Source organism: Pelodiscus sinensis, chromosome 4 (assembly GCF_049634645.1).
Source record: "Pelodiscus sinensis isolate JC-2024 chromosome 4, ASM4963464v1, whole genome shotgun sequence".
NCBI lineage: Eukaryota > Metazoa > Chordata > Testudines > Trionychidae > Pelodiscus > Pelodiscus sinensis.
This window is the reverse complement of record NC_134714.1, coordinates 128,728,521-128,748,544: the sequence shown is the minus strand read 5'-3', so window position 1 is coordinate 128,748,544 and position 20,024 is coordinate 128,728,521. Positions and strand designations below refer to the sequence as shown.

The 20,024-nt window shown below is 53.4% G+C and overlaps 1 protein-coding gene across 3 annotated transcripts; it reads right to left on the bottom strand.

Annotated features, from left to right (window-relative positions):
* Positions 1 to 10,250: 10,250 nt before the first annotated feature.
* On the bottom strand, positions 10,251 to 16,392 carry LOC142829362 (uncharacterized). 3 transcript variants are annotated; one of them, XM_075929001.1, is made up of 4 exons: positions 16,253 to 16,392; positions 15,942 to 16,071; positions 14,861 to 14,977; positions 10,251 to 11,890 (listed from the first exon to the last, which is right to left on the bottom strand). In XM_075929001.1, the coding sequence occupies exons 1-4, from the start codon at positions 16,274 to 16,276 to the stop codon at positions 10,560 to 10,562; spliced, it is 1,602 nt and encodes a 533-aa protein (XP_075785116.1). In that variant the 5' UTR covers positions 16,277 to 16,392; the 3' UTR covers positions 10,251 to 10,559. The 3 variants fall into 3 exon arrangements, with proteins under 3 accessions (XP_075785116.1, XP_075785114.1, XP_075785115.1); XM_075928999.1 differs by having other exon boundaries at positions 10,251 to 11,893; positions 16,253 to 16,391; XM_075929000.1 differs by having other exon boundaries at positions 10,251 to 11,893; positions 15,942 to 16,068; positions 16,253 to 16,382.
* Positions 16,393 to 20,024: the final 3,632 nt, after the last annotated feature.

Genomic DNA, 20,024 nt, shown 5'->3' with positions numbered 1-20,024 from the left:
ATGATCTTTAAAATCCAATAACGTGACACTAGGGAAGGACATGGCTGATTCTTAAGGCAGGCCTACACTAGACCCGGAAAGGCAGTTTAAGGTATGTAAATAATGAAGGTGGAGTCGGCATACTGTAAGCTGAGTTTGGCGCAATCTTCACGGAGGGAGGCTGATGGGAGCAAATGCTTCCCTTACTCCTCATGACTGCGAGGAGTATCGGTGCCGGCCAGAACCACCCTCAGCCTTTGATTTAGCAGGTCTTAACTAGACCAACTAAATCAAATGCCAGAAGATTGATCTCTGGCATGGCAAGTGGCGACGTGGCCTCACATTATCTGGAGGGGTTCCAAGCAAGTTCTAGACAAGGAGATTGGAGCACAGCTGATGCTGGCGGAAAGGCAGGGTTGGCTAGTAAAAGAGGATTTTACAGAGGAAGGGCTAATGATGGGAGATCTGGGAATGGTGACAGGACATCCCAGGGGCCAGGCAGAAGGTCTGGCTAGATTTGCCAGGAGGGCTGGTCTAGCTGATGGAGGATTAGCAGAACTCTCAGGAGAGAACCTGAAAAGGCTGAAGGAAGCTCAACTTGGTGCCCCAAACTCCAGAAGCTCACCCCACAGATAGTGAGGTGGGCTCTGGAGAGGAGCGAGTTCTCAAAGACACTGAGGCATGGCCAAAGCCAACAGCCAGGGTAGGTGCTGACTGCCGAGAGTGACACCAGATATGGACAGCACAATGTGTAGGCCTCTTTGTAAATAAATTAGGGAGTTTGAGATGGACTAACACCGTCGGGGTAAGATGAGCAGTTACTGTGGATAAAACTATTTATTTAATACTTTCATTTCCTTGTCAGATTATGTTTTGTGACAGACCCAGGGCAGCTGGTTACAACAGTTGGGTGGAGGGCAAATGTACAGGGAACTGGGTAAATTGTTTTCTGTTTCCTGAGTGAAGTGGCCATGTAATCAAGGCAGGCAGGCACCTGGGGTCGATTAAGAGCTTGCCGGAAGCAGCAGGGTAGTCAGAGCACCTGCATCCCATTAAGGCCTGAGGGGGCTAGGTTAAAAGGCTTCCCCTCAGGAAGGTGGCGGGAAGCCAAGGGCTGAGAGTAAGAGATGCACTGTCCGTGAGCTGAGGGCTACAAGAAGGGACGTGTTTTGTGCAGGGGTAGGAGAGACGCGCTCAGGTGCCAGAGCAAAGGTGAGGGGAGGGATTGTTTGGAGAAGTGGCCCAAGGAAGAAGCTGCCAGACTGGGAGTAGAAGAATTCCTGTCAGTTGCCGCTGCCTTAGGACCCTGGGGCCAGAACCCAGAGTAGTGGGTAGGCCTGAGTTCCCCTCAGCCCTCCCCATGCCACCACAGCATCTGCCCCTGAGTGGGGAGACCAGCTACAAAGGGGTTTTCAGCCCAAACTATAGACTAGCTTGTGATGAGGCTGGCTCAGTGGGCTCTGACCCTTGCCTCCAGGCCTACCCACTACTCTGGGGGGTCCCACCGAGCCTGTGAGGCAAACAATATCAGCCGAGAACCGCAGGACCCTCAGGGCATGGCCAGAGCTCTGCCACAACTTGTTTTGGGTGCAATACATAAGACACTTGGTTTGCACAGCTCTGAGATGAAACCTGGTCTGTGCTACTGTAGTATGCAGCTGTTTCTGGAAGTAACACTGCAACAGTTAACACAAGTAAGAGTGTAGCTCTGGGCATTCCCATTCCTGAGAGAACAGGCTAAATCTTTTTATAATCTACTGGGCTATGTCTACACTCACGGCTTCTTTTGTGAGAAATACGCAAATGAGGCTAAGCGTGACCTATTGCTGAGCCTCATTTGCATACCTAATGAGCTGCCATTTTTGCAGAAGAGGCTCTTGCGCCAGAAGGAGCTGTCTACACTGCCCCTTCTTGCGGAAGAAAAACCTTCTTGTGCAATGCCGCTATGCTGATTATTTTCAGATAACAGTATTGCGCAAGAGGGTTTTCTTGAGCAAGAAGGGGCAGTGTAGACAGTTTCTTCTGGCGCAAGAGCCTCTTCTGCAAAAATGGTGACTCATTAGGTATGCAAATGAGGCTGGGTGATATTCCACGCTTAGCCTCATTTTCATATTTCTCTTGCAAGAAGCCACGAGTGTAGACATAGCCCTAGAGGGCTGTGCCCTGGGCTTGCTACACTACAATGATGTCATTCTGTTACACGACAGGAAAAACTTGAGAGCGAGAGAGAGAGAGAGACAAGGTGTGACTCCTGAATGGTAGCAACAACGATGCCATGTAGAGGTAGGTACGTGCCAGCTGTGCAGCAAAGGATGAGCAAGTATGCTCATGTTGTTATATTGGTGGCAGCGGTGGGCTAGCTCCATCGTGGAGGAGATTTCCTGTCTAGAAACAAAGATGTTACCACAGAAGCTTGGTGGGGCAGTGCTGTTAGGGCAGGGAGCGTGTGACAGGAAGGAGAAAGAGTGCTGTCAGGGCAGGGAGTGTGTGACAGGAAGGAGAAAGAGGAAGCAAAGCACTCTGTCAGGAAGTTTTCATTCACACCTTGCCTGTGGTTATGGGACCCAGAGGTGCTCAGGGTGGGGATTAGAACCTGAGGGAGCTGCCAGGCCTGCAGATTTCAGGGCCCATGCACGGATGGGGGCGGAGCAAGGCATTGGTGATGCATGATGCTGGCATTTGGGGAGCTAAACTCCACAGCCTGTGGTCCTGCCTCTATTTGACTGCAGCTCTGCTTCAGCCACTGCCCCAACTCTGCCCAGGACCTGACGGCTCTCCACTGTCTCCTTCCTCTCTTCCCTCCCCCTTCTTGCTTGCTCCCTTCCAGCCAAAGCCCTGAACCCAAATATAGCAAATGTTGTTGGGGAGGGGGGGGATTTCTACAATTTCTTTCTGAACAAAATGGAGCATGTTTTCCACCCCATGCCAGATTGTGAAGAGAGACAGGACACGCAGAAAGTATCTAATGAAAAGCACTAAATTTGGGAATAAAAAATGTGTTTTTGATATACCCTGTCACTTGTTAGAGCTTTATTTGCAAAAACTCTGTAGTAAGGGCACATCAGCTGCCCTGCTGAATATAACATTAAATAGTATGGAATACATGATGCAGGTCTTCTCTGTTTTGCATTTTGTTAGTATTTCTAAACTGGTTTTATACTGTATTTTATGAAGGCTCAAGAGTACATTTAATCATTCCAGATTACTACAGATTTAACACACTGAAACAAAGACATTATTTTAAATTAGAGCAATTCAGTGTGTCCACAACCATGTTCATTGCTTTTAGAAAAAGGGAACACTCATTTATTTTGTGACCCCCATCACAATAGACGTGTTTATGAACTTTTGCCACATATTTGTTAAAAAAATGTTTCCAAAGATGTTAGGCGTAAGAAAGGATTTTATATTGTAGTAAGGTATTGATTTCGGTGTTCACCAAATAGTCGAAAGTAAAGGGGGAACTCATTTGTCCAGCTATCTGGAAGAAAAGGAATGTTGTCCTTATTTAAGGTGTCTCGTCCACAGGGGGATGAAAGAGGAAGAGGGATGGAGTGAGAGGATAGGAAGACTTTGGAAGCAAGTTCTTGTACTATAGTAATAAAAATGTAAATGGGTATTTTAGATAATCTTTTGAAGAATTTATTAAAAAACCACTACGGCTATGTCTACACTGGCAGCTTCTTGCGCAAGAGCAGCCATTCTTGCGCAAAAACTTGCCTGCTGTCGACATTGCACGTGTGTTCTTGCGCAAGTCAGTTTACAGTACAGCGTCAGAAAACAGGGCTTCTTCCAGAAGAGTTATTCCTCTCCCCACGAGGAATAAGCCCTCTTGCACAAGAGCTCTTCCACAAGAGGGCAGTGTAGACAGGCAACATGAATTTCTTGCACAAGAAGCCCCCTATGGTTAAAATGGCCATCTCAGCTTTCTTGCGCAAGAGAGCATCCACACTGCCACGGATGCTCTTGCGCAAAAGCACATGCCAGTGTAGATGTGCTCTTGTGGAAGACTTTTTGCACAAGAAGCTGCCAGTGTAGACGTAGCCATAATGAAGATCCAAGCACTGAAGGCTAAAGATGAATTCTCAAATTGCGCAGCTAAAAATCTAGGCAAGGATTTTTTTAGTGGTGTGATTTTATAATCTTCAGCACCTAACTGATGAAACACTGAAAGCAAATTTTAAGCTAAGGTCCTGTAGACGAACATAGAGACGTAGCTCAAATACTTAATGCCCAACAGTTTTTGTTAAATTCAGAAACTAGGAATATATATCTCTGGGTTGGCAATTGCTTGTTAGATGGCTTCCTGACCACTTAATGGCTCTTTTAGCAGGTTCAGTTAATAGGCTGGAAGGCTTTTCACTTTGAAAACAAAAAAAGCAGGCATGTAAAGACCAACAAGATGGTTTATTAGGTGATGAGCTTCCGTGGGGTAGACTCACTTCTTCAGAACATATTCTGAAAGCGAATAGGCATGACTATTATATAACAGAGGGATACAATGAAAAAGTAAACAAATTATACAGTAGCTTCAGGGGGTAGCCGAGTTAGTCTGTTACAGAAAAAAAAACAACAAATGGTCTGGTAGCACTTTATAGACTAACAAAACATGTAGATGGTACCATGAGCTTTCGTGGGCACAGCCCACTTCCTCAGATGACCGGAGTTATGAGTAGGGGATATGGAAACTTGAAATAAATAGAAGGGAAGGGGAGGGTAGAGGAAAGATGCTCTGTCTCCCACCCCCCCTTCGGGTGCGTCTAGACTGGCAAGATTTTGCACAAAAGCGGCCGCTTTTGCGCAAAAACTTGCCAGCTGTAAAGGCCGCTTGAATTTGCGCAAGAGCACTGACTTTGTAATGTACAAAATCAGTGCTTCTTGTGCAAATACTTTCACACTCCCGCTCAGGGGAAAAGTCCTCTTGCGCAAGAATACTTGCGCAAGAGGGCCAGTGTAGACAACGCAGTATTGTTTTGCGCAAAAAAGCCCCGATGGCTAAAATGGCGATCGGGGCTTTCTTGCGCAAAATCGCATCTAGACTGGCCATGGATGCTTTTGCGCAAAAGCACTTTTTGCACAAAAGCATCCATGCCAATCTAGATGCGCTTTTGCGAAAATAAACAGAAAATTTTTTCCATTAAAACTATTTCCACAAAATCATGCCAGTCTAGACGCAGCCTACCTGTTTACTAGAGCATGGGTGTTAGACCAAAGCAGATAAAAATCGAAGTCAGTAGGTAGATACAGTATCCCTCTGTCATATAATGCTCATGCCTACTCGCTTTCAGAATATGATCTGAAGAAGAGCGTCTGCCCCACTCATCACCTAATAAACCATTTTGTTAAAGTGCTACATGCCTGCTTTTTTTGTTTTACCCTGGTAAGACTAACACAGCGACCTCTGTTACTTTGCACTTTGAAGTTACTAGATCACCAGGCTGCACCAGCCCACTGTAGGATCTTGCAGGAAGAGTCAGACTGGGGATAGGAAGAGGCAAGAGTCTCCCGGAATCAAGCTCTGACGCGAAACTTGGAGATTTTAAGCTGGGGCTGTGACAGGCACCCTGACTTCTCACCGCTCCTGGATGTGGCTGGCGTGTCACTGGCCCCTTGGGGAGGTGGAAGGGGGCTCTACAGGCCGCTCCCACGCTGAGTGCTGAATCTGCAGCTCCCATTGGCCAGAAATTGTGGCCAATGAGCGCTGCTGAGGTGGTGCCTGTAGGCAGGGGCAGAAGGTGGAGCCCCCTTTCCCTCCCCCTAGCGACACAAGGACAGTCTGGCCACTTCCAGGAACATTGCCAGGCCAGGGCAAGCAAGGAGCCTTCCTTTGCATCATTGTGCCGCCAGCTGGGAGCCACCTGAGTTAAGCACCACCTGGCTGGAGCCTGCACCCCTTCCTTGAACCCTGAGCCCCAGCCTGGAGCCCCCTCCTACAACCAAACTGCCTCCCACAGCCTGCACCCCACCCCCCACCTCAGCATAGCGAAAGTGAATGGGGGGGGAGAGAACTTCCACTCAGAAAAGTTCCCTTCTCTGCTCCCTCCCCCAGCACCTCTCACATGCCAGTAGCTCTGCTACTCAACTCCGCTGCTGCCTCTCGGCGCGTCCCATCCCCCACTGAATAGCTGTTTCCTGGCCTGCAGCAAGATCTAGGGAGGAGCGGGGACAATGCAAGTTTTGGGGAGTTGGTGGGGAAGAGGCAGGGCAGGTCTGGGAGCTTGGGGGAAGGAGTGGAGTGGGGGCAGGGCCTGGTGGAGGGAGGGGGGTTAGTGCCCCTCAGGGCAGGAGTTCAGTACCTATTAAGAGGCCAGTGATCACTGTTCTCCATGCCCACCAAGGGTGGGAGAAGACGAAATCGACTGTGTGCAGCCAGCGAGGGTTAGGTGGGATAGTAGAAAAAAACTCTCTCCAAAACGTGCTCTTTAGCAACAGGTTACATGCGCTGACCTCAGAGCAGGGCGCGACCTCTTGGGGTTCCTTCCAGCCCGCCATTGCTATGATTTCGGCAGCGGTGGCCCAGATGCTTGCAGCCTGAGGCAGCCTCTGGCTGGTACAGGAAGGGGCAGATGCCAGGGGGTTGTGGGGATGAAGCAGAAGGCAGCCACAGGGAGGGGGCGGGACCAGCACCTGAGAGCAGGAGTGTCAGGGCAGGCTGGTAGAGGGAGGTGTTAGGAGGGGGGGGATGCTAGAAGAGGGGTGGGCACAGGAGGGAAGGGAAGGGCCAGGTGCAGGGGTCAGCGAGGACGGGGAGGGGGCAGGCTCTGGGCGGGCTGAAGGGAGCGAGACGGGCAGAAGCCAGGACAGCAGAGGAGGGTGAGGGGTGGGGGGCAGCAGCAGGCACTAGGAGAGCAGCTGGGGCAAGGGGCAAGCGGGCGACATGGCAACAGAAGGGCAAAGCGAGAGATTTATAACTTGGGTGCCACGGTGGTCACACGTCCAAACAAGCGCACACCCCCTCGATACCTGTGCACCAGCCAAAACGCCCTCTGCCCAGGGCTGGAAAATCTTCGGGGGACGCTGCCCAGGACCCTACAATTGCCCCACCAGGACACTTTCCATTTCAGTCGCTGATGGAATCGTGGCATTTACTAGTTTTAAAACCTGGTGAAAGCGGCCAGACTGGCGGGTGGAGTTGCTAGGACCCCGGCTGTAGGCAGCTGAAGACAGGTTTTAACAGCATCAGGCAACCATAACTCCAGGCGTGGCTACCTGCTCCTCCTCCAATGCGAGTCTTGGTTACAGCAGGGGCACGGTGCCACCCAGGGGCTGATGTGGAGAAGACGCGTGGCTGCCTGAGGAGCCTCACCCTCTGCCCCTTATACACAGGAAGATTCTCACCCCAGGAGAGGCCAGTCGGTGTGGGGACTATGACCCATGGACCCCAGCAGGAACCAAACCCCAGACACAGCCCTATAGGAAAGCTCCGTCACAGGGCCGCAGGCTCTGCCTGCTACACCTGGGCAGTGTGTGGGGCAGAGGCTAGAGGGAAATGGGGGAACCGGATTCAGTCCCTGGCAGTTTTAGCTCTTGCCCAAACGGCTCCTAGGAGCTGAAATGCCCAGACTTGGCAAGAGAGACAATGGGCCTGAGAATTCAACTAGGGGGTAGCCAGCAGGTTACTACTAGGGGTAGCCTGAACACACATACCCCAGCCCATGCGCCACCCCCCGGGCCAGCCACACCGGGAGCAGCCCCCAGCTGATGGCAGGAAGCAGCCATTTGTATTCCTAGACCTTGGCAAGCAACAACCAGCAGCTCGGCGACAGCTCCCCTCCACAGCTCCGGCCAAGGAACTGCTGGCAAAGCCTCTAGGAGCCACCAGCCTTCCCCTGGCACCAGCCTCAGGGGAGCTTTGAGCCAGCTGGGAGCTCTGCAGAGAGCCAGAGCTGGCCAAAGCCGGAAGGAACCATTATCATCCTCTAGGGGCCGTTCCTGGCTCCCCCAACGTTTGTTCCATGCTGCAGCCTCCTTTCAGCTGCGGTGCAAACAAGAGCAGAGCTAATCCTCTCTGCAAACTGCACCACATCACGTGCACCCCGTCTTCAGAGCACTGCCCTTCCAAGACAAGTTGATTGTGCTGGTTGGTGTTTTTCTTGAACCCCTCCCAGACCCCAAAGATTACATGAGCATCTCAGCTGTCACTCAAACCCAGAGACCATCCTTAGCCCTTGTGAGTGGGAGAAGTAAAAAAAAATGTAACCAAGCCCCAAAGGTGCAAACCACCCACTGGAAACAGAGACCCCAAATCTCTTCAGATTTTAACAGTTTGGGAGTGGGGGCAACACAAAGTTTTGTCTTGAACCTGGGGCGGGCCCTACTGAGAACTGAGAACTGAGACATTGACTTTGGGCATTTAGGTTCTTGACACAATCAATTGGGGGATCTGTGAATTTGGGAGATCTACACATGATGCTGTAAGACAATGAAGATGGCCAATTATATTACTGCTACTACACTATTATAGAACGGCAACAAATCTGGCACAAAGCGTGTTATGCTCGATATCGATGGAGATGATGGAGCCTGGTCAGTATGACAATCTCTTTCTATGCATGTATCATCTTTGTATCCAAAGTTACAAAGAGTGGCTGTGTATCTGGATGGTAAGCAATGGGGATGTTCAGTTTATATCATCGGCTAATTAAATAGTCGATGCAATGTGTATTGACTATTTATTAGTCGATAAGGGCACCTCCCCCTTCGAAGAGTAGCAACAGTCCCAGAGCTGATGCTGAACTCCAAAGGCGAGAGCGCTGCGGGGAACACGGGGCCAGCAGGGGACTGAAGCGGTCCCCCGCTGGCCTCATGCTCCCCATGGCATTTCAAAGCGGCAGCGCCATAAAGAGCTCGGGGTCAGTGGGGGAATCCCCAGCTAGCCCTGGGCTCCATGCGGCGCTGCCACTTTGAAATGCCCTGTGCAGCCCGGGGCCAGGCTGCCCACAGCGTTTCAAAGTGGCAGACCCCAGGTTCCATGCGGCGCTGCCACTTTGAAGCACCCCCTCCTACCCTCCCCATTGCTGCCTCTAGAGGCAGCAAGGGGGGGAAGCGACTAGTTGACTACAGGCAGTCCCCGGGTTACATACAAAATAGGGACTGTAGGTTTGTTTTTAAGTTGAATTTGTATGTAAGTCGGAACTGGTACATATTGTAGGGGAAACTCTAGCCAAAAATTTCTCCAGAGCTCAGTTTTATTCTCCCACACCTCACTTCCCTCAGTCCTTTATTCTCAAGCTGAGGTGTCTGCTGAGAAAAGCCGCTCCGCGTCTCCCTGGTCTGCTGGGAGGGGGAGGTGCTAGCTTCGCGTCTCCCTGGTCTGCTGGGGGGAAGCAGCTAGTGCGGGGTTGCCTCACCCCGTTTGTAAGTAGGGATCCGATGTAAGTCGGATCCATGTAACCCGGGGACTGCCTGTAGTGTGTTGACTATCTGATAAGCATTTGCTTATCAGCTAGTCGACTAGTTCACATCCCTAGTTAAGCATACGCTGTATGCTGAGGTGACACCCCTCAGCTAGATTTACATCATGTGTTCATATCCCATATTAAGGACACTTCACTCACAATGGGCCATGAAGAAACCGATCCCACTCCATAACCCTTCCTTACACATGCCTCAGGCAGCCTGGGGCCAATGGCTATCCATGGGATTCAGCAAACCATGTAAGGACCTATGATGAGGCCCCGTGACCCAAGACCAGTGTTCCCTCTAAGCTGTGGGGCAGCCCAGCTTCACAGGTGATCAACCAGCCCCCCCTCCCAGTCAGAGGCTCAGGGCTCTGTGCAGGGCTATAACTTTTAACATCCCTCTTTTGTCTTCATTTCCTGCTTCACAGCTCTGACCTGGGTTTCTAAACAGGGAACCGACTAGTCCCGCTGGGTTTGGGGGAATCCAGAGACTTTGTACAAGCTGGCAGATTTACATCACTGCTGGGGTCCTGGCCCGCACCTCTGAAAATGAATGGTCAGGCATAGGAGCCTTTTGATGACTCTCTTCTTAGCTTTCTCATTACTGGTATGAAAATAAAGCAACTCCCCTGGGGCAGGAGCGGAGGTTCCTTGAGATGTACCCCTGCAGGGCCTAGCCCGGTCACCTGTGCACTTTCCCCAGCTCACACAGGCACTTAACGAGCGCTGAGCGAGCAACTCCCCACGGTCCTGCTCTGCCGCGCACAGCCTTGCAAGAACCTCGAACTAGAGGGAAGAGGGTGGGGAATGGGACATCCACAGGAACGCAGAGCTCCCAGAACCTAGGTAACTGCACAGGGTGAGCAGAGATCACAGACAACAGGGCAGCGAGGACTCTAATGACAGAACAGAGAATGAGGATTCACAACCCCAACTCCTGAGGAGGAGTCCCTGCCAGACAAAATGCTCCTTTTCTTTGTCCATCCCAAGATCTATTTCTCTTTTTAAGGGCGGTGGGGGCCACTGCCACAGGGTCCCCTTACCAGCCTGGTGTGACACTATTTTAATGTCATTTAGAAGGAACGTGAGGATGTGACTCTCGGCTTCTCAGCCAATGGCTGATGCTCCTTTAATTTGGTGGCAGATGAAAGGCCACAGGCTTTAGATCTTACAATATGGCTACAGAAAATGGCTCTCTCCTTGCACCCGGTCTGCATCTGCGGGCGCTGTGCCAGGCCCCTCGGCCACCAGAAGCCCCTCAGGCCCTGGCAGAGAGGTGTTGGTGTGGGTGCCCTGGTGCCGGGCGAGGTTGGCCAATTGCGAAAAGCACTTGCCACACTCAGCACAGCGGTACGGCTGCTCCCCGCTGTGCACGTGCTGGTGTCTTCTCAGGTGCGAGCTCTGTGCAAAGTTCTGGCCGCAGTCCGTGCACTGGAAGGGCCGCTCCCCGGTGTGTGTACGCTGATGCCTGGTCAGCGCACTGGGGCTGCTGAAACTCCTGCCGCAATCGTGACAGGGGTGCAGCCGCTCCCCGGTGTGCGTGCGCTGGTGTGTTCTCAGGTGTGAGCTCTGCGCAAAGCTCCTGCCGCAGTTGGCACACTGGAACGGCCGCTCTCCGGTGTGCGTGCGCTGGTGCTCTCTCAGGTTCGAGCGGCAGGCAAAGCCCTTCCCGCAGACCACACAGCACAGCGCCGGCTCCCTGGCGTGCACGCACTGGTGTCTTCTCAGGTGCGCAATCTGTGCAAAGCCCTTGCCGCAGTCCGCGCACTGGTGAGGCTGTTCCCCGGTGTGCGTGCGCTGGTGTCTTCTCAAGTGTGAAACCTGGGCGAAGCCCTTGCCGCAGTCGGCGCAGCTGTACGGCCACTCCCCGGTGTGTCGGCGCTGGTGTATTCTCAGGCCGGACCTGTGCGCAAAGCCCTTGCCGCAGTCAGCACAGCTGTACGGCCGCTCCCCGGTGTGCGTGCGCCGGTGTCTCCTCAGGCTGGAGCTGTGGGCAAAGCCCCTTCCGCAGTCGGCGCAGCCGTAGGGCTGCTCCCCGGTGTGTCGGCGCCGGTGCCTTCTCAGGGTGGAGCTGTGTGAAAAGTCCTTGCCGCAGTCGGCGCAGCGGTAGGGCCGCTCCCCGGTGTGCGTGCGCCGGTGGATTCTCAGCCCTGAGACGTGCGTAAAGCCCTTGCCGCAGTCGGTGCAGCGGTGCGGCCAATTCCCGGCGTGCGTGCGCTGGTGTCGCCTCAGCTTGGAGCTGCGCGCGAAGCCCTTGCCGCAGTCGGCGCAGCGGTACGGCCGCTCCCTGGCGTGCTGGGTCAGTGCAGATGGGTCACCGACGCTCTTGCCGTGGCAAGGATGCTGCCCTGTGGGGCGTCTCGGGTGTGTAGCCAGCTCCGGGCTCTGGCTGAGTTTACCCTGGGGACGGACTGTGTCCTGTGCAGGGCTCTGGAATGTGGGACCCTGCTTTCCTGCCACGCTCTCCCCACAGTCCGACGGTGTCCTTGTTCCTCCTGGGACTCCAGGCCCTGCTGGAGAGAGCAGAGGGAACCCCGGTGAGCTCATGGTTAGGGCTGCAGGTTCGTCACAGATGGATCCATTTCCCCAAGACGCACCCTGCCAGGCAGCTCCCGTCCCACTCAGGGCGCTGAGACCTGCCCTGTGGTTGAAGTACCACTCACATTTCTCCCAGCCCCAGGTATGACGGTGGGAGAAGAGGGCCAAACTTCAGTGACTGGCATTGTCGCCCAGCTGCATTCTAACCCTCCCTGTCCGTCCGCCCCAGGATGGGATTAGGGTTGCAGTGCTGCAGGGAGCGCGCTGCTCTGGCGGGACGTGGCCCCATGGGCAGGGCTGGTTAAACAGTTGCAATGAATTTAGTAAACGGGGACCTTTGCACAAGGCTGTGCCTAGTCTGCAGCCGGACTCAGGCTGGTTCTACCCAATGGGGATTGTGCAATGCCTGCTCCCCTGTGCATCTCTTGGGTCTTGTTTTATGCTTAAATTGTAGCCTACCCAGGAAACATGCAGCACCAGGCACCACGGGGCCTGAAGTTTTGTTTTCAAGCTGATTTTATTTCAATCCAGGGGATGCCGGACCCTCACCTTTTCCTGTTTGATAGCATAAGGCCTGGTCATTCTGTGTGCAAAACTAACTCTGTCATCCTCAAGAGGGTTGGACAGAGGATGTAACCTGGGAAACGTGTCTGCCTTGTTTCACATCTCAGTGACACTGCTGAGCTGGGGGGGTGAGGGGCTGCCCCCCGGCAGGCCTTTGAACTACAGAGCCACACACAGCAAGCGGGAAGGCTGAGGGTGGTGCTAAGCACATAGACAACGCAGCATCATCCGGGACAAAGGTGACTGCTTACATGTGGGCTGGAGGGAGCTGCTCTAGCTCAGCCGGCCACCGGTTAATGGGTAAGTATCACCCAAGGGGGATACTTATTGGTTAACCGTGGACATCCGTAGGCCGCACATGGAGTTACCATGCAGCAGCTGACGTCAAGATGCACAACAATCTTCTTTGCAAACTTGCAGGTTCATCCTGGGGTGGCCAGGCCTCCGCCCGGCAGATACCAGCTCTCGCCACCTCACATTGGGCGGTGAGGCACTGCGCACCAGCAGAGAGTCGGCTGACACACACCAAACGCAGTTACAAGCCACCGTGCGCCTCATCTCTGGCGCCCTCCGTCCGACTCCACTCCCACGGCTCCAAGTTCTGAGCAATATTGCTCCTCCTAGCAGGTGAGCGGCGACCACGGGCAAGTTACTGGAGAAAGGACGCGCCCACCCAAGCATGCACCATGACTCTTTTAAACCACCCGCTGCTCGCCTGCCATCATGTCGCCCATTATGGTCTGATCTGTCATACCTCAGTGTTAGAGCAGAAACACGCTGGCAAAAGCAAGGGATCTCTGTTCTAATTCCCAACCAGTCCCTTGTCGCCAAGACCCGTCCACTTGGTTTTGACCTCTCCTGTCATCACTGGTCCCTGTTCAACAGGTTCTGGACTGAGCAAGGTCTCTATGTATCCAACTAACAGGGCTGGGGCCTTCGCGATAGCTATTTGTGCAGCCGCAGCGCAACACAGATGACGCACATGGCCAATGAATCGGTGTAGTGGTGGGCTAGAAGAACTGCATCATGCTACTGATGATGCAATCGCTTTGGTAGACGACTATGCACATGCTGAATACTGAGCCAAGAGAAGGCGCAATGGGCTTAACTTGCAGCAAGGGAGGTTTAGGTTAGACACGTGGAAAAGCTTCCCAATGGTCAGGGTGGTTTAGCACTGGAACAAATTATCTAAGCAAGTTGTGGAATTGCCATCATGGGAGGATTTTAAGAACAGTGTAAACAAATACCTGTCAAGGATGGTCTAGATTATACTTAGTCCTGTCTCAGTGCAGGGGACTGGACTAGGGATGTTACATATCGGTTAATTGAATAGTCAAGTAACCTCATGAATTATCAATTAGTCAACTACTCTATAGTCCCTGTGGGCGGGGCCGGCAGCCAGTGCGCTCTTGCCTCACTCCCGAGAAGACCCCTGCCACTGTATCAGAGACAGCAGCACAGGGTGCCAGATGGGAGCTGGTCTGCGAGGGGAGCCAGTTTAAAACCCAGCTCCCCTTGTGGATCTGTGCTGTTGCCCTGTGCTGCTGCCTCTGATAGAGTCGGGAGTGAGGCCAGAGCCAGGTGAGAGGATTATTCTAGGAGGGGTGGGTGAGATTTTGTGGCCTGCACTGTGCAGGGGGTCAGACTAGATGATCATAATGGTTCCTTCTGACCTTAAAGTCTATGAGTCTATGACTATAGAATAGTCGACTAACTGATAATTCATGAGGTTACTCGACTATTCGATTAACTGATATTTAACATCCCTAGTTCAGTCCCCTGCACTGAGCTCCTGGACCTGGTGCGAGCCGGAACTGAGCTGGGCTGCTGGCCAGCCTGCTAACAATTAACTGGCAAGTGGGGGGTGGGGGGAGGGAGAATGCGTGTAATCTGTAGCATTAACCTACTAGCTTTTGCTTATCGGTTAATTGACTGCACTGTTACATCCCTACACTGGACTAGATGAGCTACCGAGGTTCCTTCTAGTCCTACATTTCTAGGCTCTCTGTGAGCCATCGATATCAAGGCCAAATAGACTCATTTTACCCACCTCACCTGGTTTCCTGCCTACCTCAGCCAGAGGATCTGCCCCAGCCATTCCTGCCTGCGGCCCAGTAATTCCTGGCGGAGTTAGAGCTGGGCTTTAAGAGACGCCCCATCTCCAGTGACACACTCCCAGTGATCAATAATCCACCCTGACCCGACCGGACCTCTCCCAGCGGTTCACTCCTCTTCCATAGCAACACTGGCACCCGATCCCCAGCCTCAGCTAGTCTCCCCTCAGCGCCCAGGGAGCGACTCTCTCTCCACCTTCTACATTAAGGAGCCCTCTCTGAGCAGCTGTGCAGATCAGAAGGGACCGGAGCGTTGTCACTCACCTGAAGACTCTCCCTCCAGCCAGGAACTTTCCTTAAAATTCTTGGCATCCTGGATCCAGAGCTCTGCCTCCCCGAGCTCGATCCGGCAGATTAAATCCGGGGTGGAGCCTGAAAAGCCTGCGGGAGGGGACAGGGCGAGTTTTATTACTCAGGTTTTGGGGGCAGGGATTGGTTTAGGTGTGGGTGCAGCCCAGCACAACGGGGCCCCATCTCGGACAAGGTGTGTCTGTGCAGCCCTGGCACGGCCGGGCCGCAGTGGCAGACGCTGCTTCAGAGGTACGCGCCAAGATCCCAAACAGCATAATCAGACCTGCCAAAAACGGGGGGGGGGGCAGTTGCCCTTGGGCTCCAGTCGTCACCATTGCTACCGGGGCAACGCCTTTAAATCGCCTTTAGATCGCCACTGTGACATTCCACCCAACTTTTACGGCTGCCTGAGGAGGTGGGTGCACCATGGGGCAGGCTCCAGGCAGTGCTGTGTGGGGCCCCCCACACCTGGGCGATGCTGAGGGCTGTTTTCCCTTGACCCCACCCCTTCCAGGAGCATGGAGCCACCCACACCCCTGTCTTGCCAAGGCACCCAGCATAGCTGTCAGCTCCATGGAGCATAATAAAATCAACCTTCTCTAGAGGAGATTTCTTCCCCTCTCCCACCAGGCAAGTTCACTTCCTTCCCTGAAGCAGCAACATCTGTGACCATGCTCAGCTAAACCATGGCAGGCGTCACTGGTACACGGACCTATCGGCTCTTCTGCTTGGGGTGCAGGCATTGTTCGAGGCTGTACGTGTACCACGTTCATTCTTCCTGGGCAGGTGGGGAGCTGTGACAAGCAGCAGCTGTTTTTCCCTTGGCTTATTTGCCTGGGTGCTATTTGCAACCACTTCTGTGCCAGGACTGAGATACAGAATGCAAGGCTAGCCCCAGGGGTGCAGCCCTGAGCTCTGCATTGGCAGGGAGCCGGCCTGGGAGGGGCTGACATTTGACATTTGCCACCACGGGGATGCAGCCACACCTGGCAGCTGAGGCCTGGAGCGGGCCCAGACACTGCACCGCTTTTAGGAAAGGGAACTTGGTCCTTACCCAGGGAAACCAGGGCCCGGTAATTCCTCAGCATCTGCTCCCGGTACAGCTGCTTCTCCGGCGGGGACAGGAGCTCCCACTCCGCCCGGGTGAAATACAGAGCCACGTCCTCGAACGCCACCGGGGGCTGCTGGCACAAGCGACCCGCACTCAGCGCCCGCTGCCCCGGGCCGGGAACAGGCGCCTGCGCCCCCGCCCCGCCCGCAGCCCCCAGCCCCGGCTCCCCCTGCCCCGGCCCGGCCGCCCCCGTTCTGCTCTGCCCCCCGGCCCCGCTGCTGCCCCCGCCCCGGGAGAGACCCGCAGCCTCCTACCTGCGCCGGCCCCGCTGCAGCCATGGCCGGGCAGCGCCTCCCCCGCGCGCGCCGGGGCTGCAGCCGGGAGCCGCCTGCGGCCGGGCTGGGATCAGGGTCCGCGCTGCCTCGGGGAGGCCCCGCTCGCTGGTCGCTGTGATCCCCGCCCCGCTCCTGCGCCGCCTCCAGCAGCTGGGCGGCCCCTGCGCCGGCACCTTCCGGCCCGGCCCCTGACGCCTAGTTCCCGCTGGGGCGCGCGTTCTAGCTGGTGCCTGGAGCCCTTACTTTAGGGCTCAGCCAGCGGGCAGTGGTGGGGGGTTGCACAGGGGAAGGGGCTGGCGAGCAGAGCTGGTTCTGAGGCTGCTTGGGGAGCGGCGAGAGGATGGGCCGCAGTCCACAAGAATCAATCACACAGCTTCTAGGTCACCAGGAAACTGGGGGACAATTTGGTGCCCCAGGCAGCTGTGTGTTTCGTGTAGGGCGGGGCGCTGGGGCAGCAAGTCATCCCTGCTACGTCCACATTGGCAAGATTTTGCACAAATACTCTTTAACGCAAGAGTTTGTGTGTTAGAGTATTTACTCAAGAGAGCGTCTACACAGGCATGTGCCTTTGCGCAAGAGCATCCGTGCCAGTGTCGACGCTCTCTTGCACAAGAAAGCTCCCAGGGCCATTTTAGCCGTCGGGCTTTCTTGCGCAAGAAATTCATGTTGCCTGTCAACACTGGCCTCTTGCGCAAGAACAGTTACACAAGAGGGCTTATTCCTGAGCGGGAGCATCATAGTTCTCGCGCAAGAAGCCCTGATTTCTTACATTAGAACATCAGTGTTCTTGCGCAAGAACTCCCTGCCAGTGTAGACAGGCACCATGTTTTTGTGCAAAAGTGGCTGCTTTGGCGCAAGATCGCGCCAATGTAGACACAGCCCCCACGTTTTGAAGATTGGAGAAAAATGCCTTCCAGTGAGCCATGGCAAGAGCTCAACTTGTTTAGGCAAGAGGCGACTTCCGTGAAGTGGCTTAATAGAAAGAAACTATCTGGTATTAAAGGGCTCATTAATCCAGCAAAGAAAGGCAGAGCAGGAACCACTGGCTGGAAATCGCAGACACACCAAGCCCTAATTAGAAATAAGGCACAAATAGTCACCCATCACCAGCTAGGGGGATTCCCTACTGGCAGAAACTGACAACGGCAGTAGTGAGTCCTCCGATATATTGTAATGAAGACTAGATAGTTTCTGACCAAACAGTCCAGAAAAACATCTCCTATGCCATGCAGGAGGCCTGTGATATGCAGAGGGTCAGATGAGTTGGTCTCTTCTAGCCCCAAAGATAAATCGCCATGTCCCTAATAATTCTATTTGCTTTCCCATTTCCTCCCTCTGTCCTTCCCACTTCTCTCTCCTTTTCTTTCCCCTTTTGTCCTTTTCCCTACTCCCTTACCTACACAAGGAGCTTTGTGGGCTAGTGGAGGCAGTGGTGGAGTTTAGTCTCCCATTTTCTGGGCCCTACGTGTACAGAGTTGGCATGTAGCTGTTTTGGGATACCACAGTATCCCAGCCTACCTATCCCACATCACAGCAAGTCTGTTACTTTAGACTCACTATTCCAACATCCCTGTAAAACCTCATTCTACAAGGAGTAAGGGACATTTTGGAATAGTGTTTTATTTTGAAATCTGGCATGGTGTAGACCCTGCCAAATGACAAAATAAGCTATTTTGAAATAAGATACACACTTTGCATAGCTCAAATTGCATATTTTATTTCAAGTTACAGTGCTGTGTAGATGCACCCTAAAAGTCTCGTCGCTGACTGGCTGAGCAGTGGGTGATGGACAGAGAGTAGTGCAGGTCCTTTAAAAAAAAAAGCGCCTCAGCAAAGAAGTCATAACCACTGGCTGTTTGATGAATCTGGGTCTCTCTCTCCAGTCATTGTCTCAGATAAGTTCACATTTCTCCATCATTCCAGTTCTAAAATACTTGAATAGTGATCATTTGAGAGCACTTCCTTTGGGCTATTTCTTGTATGAAATTTAAGATGTGATGGTTAGTTTGCCATGGGGCTTTGATGTGAGGAATGGATTCCCAGGAGGAGCCCAGACTCCTGGGTTCAGTTCCTTCTCTGGCTGAGGCAGAAGTGCACCCTGGCCAAGGAGGAGGGATGGATGCCTAGGGCTCTCCCTTGCTTTGCAGACTCTGAACAAGGCCTTGCCGGAGACCCTGGATGCTATGCTGGGGAAATCTGCTGTGGCCCCAGCCATAGGCAAGCTTCACATTATCTTAGCAGTGAGCCCCATGGGGAGGGGCAAGGGGCAATTTTACATTAACACTTAGGAAGACTGGAGCAGGTGGGAAATGGATCCTTCCAGTCTGTCCTTCTAGCTGGGCTCCCAGGAGTCTGTCCTTGGTCAGGGCAATGTAGTACAAGGCCCTGCCTCCTTCAAGGGCACAGGAAGGAGCTGAGGCCTCTAGCCTGAGCTCTGCCTGGTTGTCTAGCACTAACTGCTTTGTCTAGAGAAACAAGAGTCTGAACCCTCCTCCCTCAGAAGAGCACAGGCTCTTCCTTCCTAGGAAATAAGGGCTGATTCTCTGAGGCCATCCTCTGTGAGAGGCCTTGAGATTCCTGGGGCAAACATGCTCAGTTGCTTCTTTCATCCAACCAAGGACTTGAGAGCCAGGGAGGGGGAAGGAGACAGACCTTCTGCCCAGGGAGCTGCTCAGGCAACAGAAGTTCAGGCTGTCCCTGACACCAAACATTGTCCCCAACCTAGAGAGACACTGACAGGTTGCGACTCCAACTCCAGCATTGTCCTGGAGTTCTCTCATACTCAAGGATCTATGCCAATGGGTGTATCGCCCAGTGGTTTGTGGAAAGGAAGCTCAGGGTGACAAGTAGTAGCAGCAAGTGGCCCCTGTTGTTGGGCAAATGGTGCTCTACTGCCACACAAAGCACTATGAAGGTAGCCCTTAACTATTGGCAGGGTAGGGCTACCCTGAGCAGTACAGCGGTGCAGGCTCTGGGGTGGAAGTCAGACCCGCCACGTTCTATGACCAGCTCTAATTAATGTTGTGCATTTGGGCAGGTCGGTTTGCCTCCAGGCCTTGGTTTCTCCATCTGTAAACAGAAAGATTACACCCCCCACCTGCACCATGGGGAGCTTGAGCTCAAATGGATGCAAAGTGTTTACTTTTAGCAGTACTCCTCCCTGGCTCTTCAGCAGGGTTGAGTCCAGGACCTCAAGCACCAAAGCCCAGACCTTTAGCATTTTCAGGACAGAGTTCATGCTGCTGCGATTTGTGAATCTGGCCTCGCCCAGATTTTCCCTATGCCAAAGCGGTGTTGATGTACACAGCAGTCAGACATTGCCTCTTAAGTGATGGGTAGTGGGGACTGGACACAGACCTTTTAGCAGAGGTTCTATTGCTTGGTGTTCATTAACCCACTAGCAAACAGCAAAGGACAGGGTCAGTGTTTAGAGCACATGTCTAGGATATGAGACCCCAGTTCAAGCCACTGACCTGCCACAGCCATCTTGTGTGATCTTAAGCAAGTCCCTTAGTCCATGCCTCAATTCCCCCACTCTTACCAGGAGGTAGAACAGCACGGCCTTGTCTCGCCATCACAGGAGTGCATGAGAATAAAATACTGTAGCATCTGAGCAGCTCAGTCAAGTGTTATCAAACTCTAGACAAGCCCCTTACATGGTCCTACCAGTGGACCCACCCTGCACCAATTTGCCTTACACTGGTACCTGCCTCCAGCCTGCTCTGAAGGAGCCACTCACTTTCCCCAGACA

What these genes read in the sequence shown, in the direction of transcription:
- LOC142829362 (XM_075928999.1), bottom strand. Translation starts at nt 16,276, where the DNA reads ATGGCTGCAGCGGGGCCGGCGCAG. An exon ending in CTGCAGCGGGGCCGGCGCAG is followed by an intron (nt 16,072 to 16,252) that starts GTAGGAGGCTGC and finishes CGCTTGTGCCAG; the next exon opens with CAGCCCCCGGTGGCGTTCGA. An exon ending in CCGGGCCCTGGTTTCCCTGG is followed by an intron (nt 14,978 to 15,941) that starts GTAAGGACCAAG and finishes CCCCTCCCGCAG; the next exon opens with GCTTTTCAGGCTCCACCCCG.